Source organism: Centropristis striata, chromosome 9, assembly GCF_030273125.1.
Source record: "Centropristis striata isolate RG_2023a ecotype Rhode Island chromosome 9, C.striata_1.0, whole genome shotgun sequence".
NCBI lineage: Eukaryota > Metazoa > Chordata > Actinopteri > Perciformes > Serranidae > Centropristis > Centropristis striata.
This window is the reverse complement of record NC_081525.1, coordinates 9857267-9868616: the sequence shown is the minus strand read 5'-3', so window position 1 is coordinate 9868616 and position 11350 is coordinate 9857267. Positions and strand designations below refer to the sequence as shown.

General features: G+C 42.9%; 1 protein-coding gene across 2 annotated transcripts; it reads right to left on the bottom strand.

The window, feature by feature from the left end:
• Positions 1-165: 165 nt before the first annotated feature.
• palm1a (paralemmin 1a) lies at positions 166-10856 on the bottom strand. 2 transcript variants are annotated; one of them, XM_059341893.1, is made up of 9 exons: positions 10755-10856; positions 7393-7432; positions 5783-5863; positions 5261-5388; positions 5030-5130; positions 4889-4957; positions 3910-3975; positions 2973-3104; positions 166-2107 (listed from the first exon to the last, which is right to left on the bottom strand). In XM_059341893.1, the coding sequence occupies exons 1-9, from the start codon at positions 10793-10795 to the stop codon at positions 1536-1538; spliced, it is 1230 nt and encodes a 409-aa protein (XP_059197876.1). In that variant the 5' UTR covers positions 10796-10856; the 3' UTR covers positions 166-1535. The 2 variants fall into 2 exon arrangements, with proteins under 2 accessions (XP_059197876.1, XP_059197875.1); XM_059341892.1 differs by lacking the exon at positions 2973-3104.
• Between the last annotated feature and the right edge of the window lie 494 nt (positions 10857-11350).

Sequence of the window (11350 nt, the reverse complement as noted above, 5' to 3'; positions counted from 1 at the left end):
GCATGTCAAACATGTATAATAATTATCGGGGTGGCGCTGATGAGTCTGTGAACAGTTTGGGAGGTGTAAATCTGTGATGTCTGTGGTGGAGGTGATGGAGTCTATGATGAAGGTGCGGAGTTGGTGATGGAGGTGATGGAGGCTGCAAACAGAATACAGAATCAGTTTCTTGTGTTCAGCTCTGAGTCGACTCAATTTTATTTTCTTTTAAAAACCCAAAAAGCTGAAACTCTCCAACAAACAGGAACTCTGCAGGAGAAATTTACAAAATCAAATAAATACATTCTAAAATTAATTCACTGTTTTATGTCACAGAGCTTTAACAGGGTGCGTTCGTAAATAGTCACTCCGAGTGGAGGAGCGCACTCTGGCACAAACTGGATCGTTCTTAAATCAGGAGTGCTGCTGGAATGTACCGTTCGGTTCTTCAGAGCGCCACTCTTTGAGGGCATCAGAGCGTAAAGTTACTGTGAGAAGACAGCGCGTCAAGATTGCAAAGTTAGTGTGAACACTCTGAGGAGACGGAGCATGAAATTGTTAAGTTACTGTGAGGAGACGGAGCGTCAGAGCATAAAGTTACTGGCAACACTTTGATGAGACGGAGCATCAGAGCATAGACGGATCGGTAAATAGTTAAGTTACAGTGAGGAGACGGAGCATCAGAGTGTAAAGTTACTGTGAACACTGTTGAGATGGATGTCAGAGCATAAAGTTACTGTGAACACTCTGATGAGACGGAGCATCAGAGTGTAAAGTTGATCTGAACACTCTGAAGAGACATAGTGTAAAAGCATTAAGTTACTGTGCGAGATGGAGTGTCAGAGCATAAAGTTACTGGCAACACCGTGAGGAGACGGAGGATCAAAGTGTTAAGTTACTGTGAGGAGACGGAGAGTCAGAGCGTAGACGGAGCGCCAAATCTTTAAGTTACTGTGAGGAGACGGAGCGTCAAATCTTTAAGTTGCTGTGAGGAGACGGAGCGCCAAAGCGTTAAGTTACTGTGAGGAGACGGAGCGTCAGAGCGTAGAGGGAGCGCCAAATCTTTAAGTTACTGTGAGGAGACGGAGCGTCAGAGTGTAAAATTACTGTGAACACTGAGGGGGCGGAGCCTCAGAGTGGCGTAAATGTTGCGTTCCTTAATTCACGTTGAAATTGAACGCTCCGTTTCTTCAGACAACAGCGCTCTAATCTTTGAGCGTCAGATTGGATTTACGAACGCACCCAAAGAGAGGCGGTTATTGTTACAAATCTCAGGACTGCATGGCTAATGCTAGTGCTAATGCTAGGCTGAGCTAATGCTAAGCTAATCAGATGCATCGAGGCGTCACAGCTGGAAACATGGAGTACAAAAGTAAAAAGCTTCAAGGAAATAGAAAAAGTAAAGAAAGGTTTTATAAAACAGAGGAGAATGAAGAAACAGGAAATGATGTCATGTTGTTAGAGGCAAGGCTGAGGCAGTGGGTGGAGTTAAGTCCTGAAAGTCTCCGTCCTTATTCTTAGATGGAGGATATTTGGAAGCAGCGCCCCCTGCAGGATCACATGATGGTGCAGCACTTACATGGCTGCTTCTTCTTTATCTCTGCCACTCCTCCCTTCACCTCCTTCACCTCCTCTGCCGTCTCTCCGTTGCTGGCAGCTGCTGGCTCCAGAGGTTTGGTGGTAGGGGGCGGGACAGGGGAGGCGGCAGGAGGAGGAGCTGGAGTCTGAGCACTGGCGCTCTCCTCTGGCCCTCCGCCCGGAGATGTTTTCCCGTTGGCGTCCTCGATGAGCACCAGCTCTGCCTTCACCGTTCCCTGCAGACCCAGGACCCTCTTGGTCTCGTCCTCGTCCTCCACGCTCTGGTATCCCATGAACACCATGGTGACGGGGTTCTCGGCACTGGCCTCGCCCACGCTCGGCTCGCCACCCGGTTTGGCCTCCAGCCCGGTGATCTCTGCCAGGAGGGGCTCGGGACTCGGGTCGTCCTGGACCTCCGCTGTTGGGAGAGAGGTCACCGTGGCGACAGTCTGTGACATCATCGAGGCCTCGTCGGCCTTGTGGATGAGCTCTTCGACCTCGGAGGAGCTGAGCAGCTGGACGCCATCTTCCCCGTTCATCTCGTGGACCACTGAGAGAGACAGAAGCAGATACCGTTGTTACGGCTAGACTGATAGGAACGCACCATGTGATGATTTATTATTGATTGTTGCAAAAAAATAATCATGTTTAGTTATCTTGGTGAATAATGAGATCACGATTATTTAACACGATTACTGATTTCAGAAACATGAAATTGTTTTATGTGTGAATTTTCTTATATTTTATATATTAATCAACAAAGACATAAATAATTGTAAGAATTTATGAATGTATTAAATTAAATAATAAAATAAATTAAATTATATATGTATACATATTTATATATATAGAAACATTTAAACAATAAAATAAATAAATAAATAAAATGATGTATGAGTGTATATATTATGTATATGTACAAACAAACTTTATTTTTATGTATTTAATTTAATTTCATGTAAACACAGACATGCACACACATAATTAAATAAATAAAACAGTTCAGATAATAATAAAATAATATACACATACACAAATACAAAATAAAATAAATAAAATATATAATACATTAATATTGATACATTTAAATAACTAAATCAAATTTAATATAACAAAAAATAAACAATATATAAAAATACATACATTACATACATTTAAATAAATACAAAATGAAAAGAATTTAAATACATACATCAACTAAATAATACATAATAATATATAACATTTAAATACATATTTATTATGCTTTACAATAATGCAATATATAATAAAATATAGCATATTAAAGTAATTGCACTTTAAGAGAAGTCTCAGTGTTGAGGCTGTTTGTGTGCACTTAGAAGATGGACGTAAACAGGACGTGTCTGTCCCTTTAAGGACTCTATGTTGTCTCAGAGGACACGCTGTCTGTTCACCTTTCTTCTCGTCCTCGTAAACTTTGACCCCTTGGTGAGAGAGGTCAACAGGAAGTGTGGTGTTAGTAGACAGAACCCTCGTCTCCCCCGTCACATTGTCCCGCTCTACTTTAATCTCCACCGAGTACATGGCTGGAGGGACGGGGATGGGGACAGGGGAGGACACACAGGGTGAACAAAACAAACACACTGAAACTCAAACTTCAACATGACAAGACTCAGAGACACAGAGGGACAGACAGACATACAGGCAAAGACACAGAGAGACAGTGAGACAGACAGACAGAGAGAGATACAGAAAGACAGACAAACAGTGATACAAACGGACAGAGTGCGAGAGACAGACAGAGAAACAGAGAGAGAGAGAGACAGAAAGAGAGACAGACAGAGAGACAGATAGATGAAGAGAGACAGTGAGACACAGAGACAGACAGAGAAACAGACAGACAGACAGACAATGACACACAAGAGACAGAGAGAGTGGTACAGGCAGAGAGAAACAGACAGACAGAGAGACAGTGAGAGAGACAGACAGAGGGACAGACAGACAGACAGACAGACAGACAAAGAGACAGATAGAGTGAAAGGCAGAGAGACAGACAGATGAAGAGACAGTGAGACAGACAGGGAGAAGGACAGAGAGACAGAGAGAGAGACAGACAGACAGAGGGACAGACAGACAGACAGACAGACAGACAGAGAGATGGTGAGAGAGACAGGGAGAAGGACAGATAGACAGACAAAGAGAGAGACAGAAAGAGGGAGAGACAGAGACAAAAAGAAAGACAGAGAGACAGAGACAGACAGGTGGTTAAGACATTAAATATAAATTGTTATATTTATGCGATGGCTGAACTCTGAGTTCTGATTGGCTGCTGGGTGTCCATCTCCTCCTGACAGAGGACACGTAGTGACTGCGGCGGCGTCTCTCACTCACCTTTCTTCATCTCATCCGCCGCCGCTCTCGGTTTGTTCATTCGAGGACTTTTGTGAACTTTGACCTCTGCAGGTGGTCATGGAAAGAAAAGAGACTCTGAGGTCATCAGAAGGTCATCACAACATTACTCTGTGATCCTCTGAGTAATCTGATTACTGTAATCTGACTACTGTAATATCACTACTGTAATCTAACTAATCTGATTACTGTAATCTGATTACTGTAATATCACTACTGTAATCTAACTAATCTGATTACTGTAATCTGACTATAATCTGACTCAACTGCAATCTGATTACTACAATATGACTACTGTGATCTTATTACTATGATCTGATTTAACTGTTATCTGATTACTGTAACCAGATTACTATAATCTGACTACTGTGATTTTATTACTGTAATTTGACGAATCTGATTACTGTAATCTGACTACTGTGATCTGATGTCTGTGATTTTACTCAACCATGATCTGAGTACTGTATTCTCATTACTGTTATCTGACTAATCTGATAAATATAATATGATTACTGTAATATGGCTCAACTGTGATCTGACTACTGTAATGTAATTACTGTAATCTCAACTGTGATCTGATGGCTGTAAAATGACTCAACTGTAATCTGACTGCTGTAATCTGATTACAGTAATCTGACTCATTTGTGATCTAATTACTGTAATCTGATTTATCTGACTACTGTAATCTGAATCAACTGTGATCTGACTACTATAATCTGAGTACTATAATCTGACTCAACTGTGATCTGAATACTGTAATCTGATAACTATAATCTAACTCAACTGTAATCTAATTACTATAATCTGACTCAACTGTGATCTGACTACTGTAATTTTATGACTATAATCTGATGAATCTAGTGTGATTACCAATATACCATATGTCATCTGATTACAGTAATGTTGGCAACTGTAATGTTCTTACATTAACCTGATTACAGTAATCTGATTACAGTCTCACCTTTAACTATCGGAGCGGGCGCTGCAGCTCTGTCCGGGTGGCAGCTGATGTGACCTTTGACCTCTACAGCTGATCAGAGAGACGCAGTGAGACGAGACACAACACTGACACAAAACTACAACAAGAGAAGAAGAAACGAACCTCTAACTGATCCTGAGGACTCCTGCTGCGTACTCACAGCGGTGTGTGTGATGGTCTGACACACACCTCCAGTCTCCAGAGTGAACAGCTCGTCCTCCAGCCTGCAGCACATAAAATAAAATAAAATGCTGCCACTTGTAGGATGTGACGAGTAATTTCATCTTTAAACATCATCGTGTTTGACCTGCCTGACTCGACTCAACAAGTCTGGCTGACTGGACCTGGTCTGACCTGTTGATGGTGTCCTCCAGGGTCCTGGTCTTGGCCTCATCCTGCTCCAGCTGTCTCCTGACATCGTCCTGCTCCGGTCCAGCAGAGGGCGCTCCGTCCAGCAGCCAGCGCTCCCTCAGAGCCTTCGACTGACAGGAAGTACAGCATGTTTATACACATTCATAAAATAAAATAAAATAAAATATTAATATTAAGAATAATAACAATATACAATGATAATAATAATAATAATAATAATAATAACAATAACAATAACTTAGCTGTAAAATAAAAAATCTCTCAAATTATAATACAATTATAAAATATTAATTTTAAATATTCAATATTAAATAATAAACTATTAAAACAGGAAAATACTAACATTTGAAACAATAACTAAACAATAAATAATAAGGAAATAATTTTCAATGTTTAAATAATATGTTTAATAATCTATTGAATCAAACTGTCTGTCTGTCTGTCTGTCTACCTGTCTGTTTGTCTCTCTGTCTGCCTGTCTGTCTGTCTCTCTGCCTGTCTCACCTTCAGGTGCTGCAGAGCTCTCTTGTCGTCCTCCAGTTGACGCTTCTTGTTCTCGATCTCTGTCTGCCACTTCCTCTTCTCCTGATGCATTATGGAAAACAGAGTCAGTCTGTGTTCAGGTCACATGACATGTGATCATATTTATTCAACTGAAATATTTCTGAAGATAAAAAAATAATGTTCAGACTTGTTAACTGTATAGTTTATTGTAAATGTAAACAAATACTGTGACCCACTGTGATCCAGCAGCTGCACTAACAGCCCCCCATATAATCAGTTACCCATGTTGCCTCAGGGACTAACACAACCCCATACAATCAGTTACCCATGTTGCCTCAGGCACTAACACAACCCCATACAATCAGTTACACATGTTGCCTCAGGGACTAACACAACCCCATACAATCAGTTACCCATGTTGCCTCAGGCACTAACACAACCCCATACAATCAGTTACCCATGTTGCCTCAGGCACTAACACAACCCCATACGATCAGTTACCCATGTTGCCTCAGGGACTAACACAACCCCATACGATCAGTTACCCATGTTGCCTCAGGCACTAACACAACCCCATACAATCAGTTACCCATGTTGCCTCAGGGACTAACACAATCCCATACATTCAGTCAGCCTTGAAGTCTCAGGCACTAACACAACCCCATACAATCAGTTACCCATGTTGCCTCAGGCACTAACACAACCCCATATAATCAGTTGCCCATGTTGCCTCAGGGACTAACACAACCCCATACAATCAGTTACCCATGTTGCCTCAGGCACTAACACAATCCCATATAATCAGTTACCCATGTTGCCTCAGGCACTAACACAACCCCATGTAATCAGATACCCATGTTGCCTCAGGGACTAACACAACCCCATACGATCAGTTACCCATGTTGCCTCAGGCACTAACACAACCCCATACAATCAGTTACCCATGTTGCCTCAGGCACTAACACAACCCCATACGATCAGTTACCCATGTTGCCTCGGGGACTAACACAACCCCATACAATCAGTTACCCATGTTGCCTCAGGCACTAACACAACCCCATACATTCAGTTACCCATGTTGCCTCAGGCACTAACACAACCCCATACAATCAGATATCCATGTTGCCTCAGGCACTAACACAACCCCATACAATCAGTAACCCATGTTGCCTCAGGGACTAACACAATCCCATACATTCAGTCACCCTTGAAGTCTCAGGCACTAACAGTGCCCCATACATTCACAGTTGGAGGACACCAGAAACTGAATCTGAAATGTGTTGCTGCATCAGTTTATATTTATATATAATATATTTGCAATAAACAATAAAGTTTATCAGTTTGAACATTAAATATATTAATAATAATAAATGTGTTCATTTTACTGTTGGCGTCTGAGACACTGCAGGGTGATCAAGTTACACAGGAAGGAGATAAGAGTGAGTGAGTGAGTGTGTGTGTGTGTGTGTGTGTGTGTGTGTGTGTGTGTGTGTGTGTGTGTGTGTGTGTGTGTGTGTGTGTATGTGTGTGTGTGTAGATCAATAAATGCATTAGTGAAAGAGCTCAGAAACAGACGGGGCGTTCACTGACTGCATGTAAATTACACTCACTGCAAGGAGCTGCAGTCGATCCTGCTGAGACTCACTGACCCTGAAACAGAGACACAGAAAGGCAGACAGGCAGACAGACAGACAGACAGACGGACAGAATTATTATTAATATTACTGATATTTCTTGTTTTCATTTTTGTTGTTTTAAACCCAGGAATATTCACATATATTGTATTATTATTTCTATTATTATTATTATTATTATTGTACTTCAGTTTTTCATCTAAAGTTTTAAATCAGTTTTAACTCTCTGAACCCCATGTGTATTTGCGCGCACACACACACACACACACACACACACACACACACACACACACATACATACAGTATGTTTATATATAAGTCTGACTGTCACATGGTGCGCTTCTTCCTCCAGCACGATAATCTGAATAAAATCAGGTAGCATTTGAGGCACACTTTGGTGTGTCTTTTAGATGAGTGACTTTCACTTGATGTTACGTTAACATCATATCAGAAATACACGCACACACACACACACACACACACACACATATATATATATGGTTTATGTGGAATTTTGCTGACAGTGGTGCAGACTGATTTGTTTTGTTACAGAAAGTCGTTCTGTGTTTGTTTTTATTTTATTTTAAATAATGTGAGCAGACCTACAGAGTCAGAGAGTAGCTGCAGCTGCTGGACTCTGCTGAGCTCCACAGTTTCTGGTTTTGTTTTATTGAAGCTGAACTCAAAGGATCCTGAACAAAGCTGCTGTCCGTCCCCATGGAGACCGAACTCCACAACAGAGAATCTGAGCGGCAGAGAAAAACACTGACTGGGTCCACTGGAAACCAGTTGAGACTGCAGGCTCTGACAAACTGGGTCCACTGGAAACCAGTTCAGACTGCACCCTCTGATGAACTGGATCCACTGGGAACCAGTTCAGACTGTAGCCTCCGATGAACTGGGTCACTGGAAACCATTTCAGACTGTAGCCTCTGATGGTCCCAGTCCACTAGAAACCAGATGGAGTGCAGCCTCTGATAAACTGGGTCCACTGGAAACCAATTTAGACTGCAGCCTTTGATGAACCGGGTTCATTCGAAACCAGTTTAGACTGCAGGTTCTGATGGTCCCGGTCCACTGGAAACCAGTTCAGACTGCAGGCTCTGATGGACTGAGTCCACTGGAAACCAGTTCAGACCGAAACCTCTGATAAACTGGGTCCAATGGAAACCAGTTCTGACTGCAGACCAGCACCGACCAGTCCAGTCCAGTACTAACCTGTCCAGACCAATTCAGACCAGTCCGGTTCAATACAAATCATTACTAACCAGTCCAGTCCAGTACAGACCAGTAATAAATGTCAGAACAGACCCTCTTTAGAGAACAGACATTTAGTGCAGAACAGATGCTCAACACAGAAAAGACCCTCACTGCAGAACAGATGCTCGGTGCAAAACAAACGCTCTGTGCAGAACAGACGCTCAGTGCAGAACAGACACTGCAGAACAGGAGCTTGTGCAGAACAGACACTCGGTGCAGAACAGACGGTCACTGCAGATCAGAAGCTTGTGCAGAACAGACACTGACTGCAGAACAGATGCTCGGCTCGGTGCAGAACAGACGCTCTGTGCAGAACAGACGCTCAGTGCAGAACAGACGCTCAGTGCAGAACAGACACTGCAGAACAGGAGCTTGTGCAGAACAGACACTCGGTGCAGAACAGACGGTCACTGCAGATCAGAAGCTTGTGCAGAACAGACACTGACTGCAGAACAGATGCTCGGCTCGGTGCAGAACAGACGCTCTGTACAGAACAGTCGCGCTGTGCAGAACAGCTCTGTGAAGAACAGACCATCGGTACGGAACAGATACTCGGTGCAGAACAGGGGCTCTGTGAATAACAGGCGCTCTGTGTGGGACGGACATTCGGTGCAGAACCGTCGCTGACAGCAGAACAGACGCTCGGTGCAGAACAGACGCTCGGTGCAGAACAGACACTCAGCGTTGCATCATGCTGATGCTGTTTGTAGCAGAGTGTAAATAAAGGAAAGGGTTAAAAAAATCGATGAACTCTAGAAAATCACACAAAGCCACCAGATGATGTTGCTCGGCGCAGTGAGGATCATTGAGTTCATCAGAAACAGAAGATTTATCCCCAGTCGCCTGGAGCTCCGCCCTGTCTGTGACTCCTTCCTGTTTTGCACGCCATCAGTGAAACGCTGCTGCTGATTAAAGGACCTGATGAGCTCTTATGAATCAGACCGTTTAAAACCCGTTTCTCTCCACAGAAGGATCATGGTGCCACCTGAACTTCACGTCTCCACAGCCTCAGAAAAGGCCAGAGGGCACTGTGTGCCCTGTGAGGACAGTGTGTATGAAATAAAATGGAACTGAATTTGAGAACAAAGTGAAAAGGAGTGAAAGAGAGTGTTTCACACACACACACACACACACACACACACACACGTGATATTATTTTTCTTTTATAGATTTATTTACAATTTGTTTAGTTATTTTTCTCGCCTCATTTTTTTACTTTTATTGTTGATATTATGAGAATATTGTTCACAGTATATATCATGATACTTATGATAATGATGACCTACATTAACAATAAAAATATTCACTCTGATTATTAAAGTGGTTCATTGATGAGTTGTGAATCTGCATACAGGATGTGACCTCACAATGCTGAGTCACATCAGTAAACTTATTTATTTCTTCCTGTTTCTATTTGAGCTGATTTTAAAATGTATGTCTGCATTTTACAGTAATAATAAAATAATGATAATTACTTTATTCGTACAGCACCGTATCATTTGATATAAGTCACTTTATTTGTACAAATACAGTTTGTTAATATTATTATTATGACTGGAGCCTCTTATTTTGAGAAATGCCACCGGAAGTGATCCTACCCAATCTTGTGCAGCTTGACAGTCAGTATTGATCATAAATCAGATCCTTGATGGAAAAAACTGATCAATATGTAATTATAAAGGCTCGTGCTGCACATTGATGAGCTGTCCGCTCTGCTTCCGCTGAGAAAAGTAGAGCACAGACTGTGTCACTGTGTTACTGTGTCACTCCGCCCAGATTTAATGTCATTAACCCTTTCTGTCAAACACGCACAAACGCACAAGCACGGGCATCTCTCTGCTTATGTATGTCTTTTTTTCCCCTGGTGGACTTTGGTGCAGTTTATCCGCAGTTTTCCCTCCGCCGCTGTTCCCGGTGATAAAGGTCCTGACTCAGCGCTCTGAGGGACTGATGCCGCACCATGACGACACACGAGACACCGCACGCGCACATTCAAGTCTCACTTCACGTCACAAAACACACAAAAACAACCTCACACGAGTAATAATGCTAAGAAGAAGAAACAAAAGTGTACTCACTCCATGTCTGATTGCAGATCAGTCCGCTGCAGCCCAATCATCCGACAATCCACATCCGAGAGAGAAAAGAGACCCGCCCACTGGAGGGAGGGTGTGTGTGTGTGTGTGTGTGTGAGTGTGGGTGGGTGCGAGTGTGTGTGGTTGGGGGGGGGGGGGGGGGGGGGTGTTGTCGGGGTGCAGTAGCATCACTGCTCTCAGATCAGGTGTTTTCTACGTGATGACATCAGCTCCACCAGACTTTGAGATTTGAGATCATCATAAGCGATTAAGGACAATGAATGAATGAATGAATGAATGAATGAATGTCACAGTGTAGGGCGGCAAGGTGGTGCAGTGGTTATGTCGTCTCTCTGGGTCCTCCGGCTTCCTCCCACAGTCCAAAAACATGCAGCTTGGTTTAGTTGGTGACTCTAAATTGCCCGTAGGAATGAATGGGATCGTGAATGGTTGTGTTTGTCTATAGCCTCTTTCAGACTGCTGTTTAGAGCCACGATATTTACGCCTGTTTTTGTCTCGCCTGCAGTCTGAAAGCACCAGAGGCATGATGGGGGACCAAGTTATCCTGGCTCTGTCACGAGTTAGTAACAGTGGGAAAA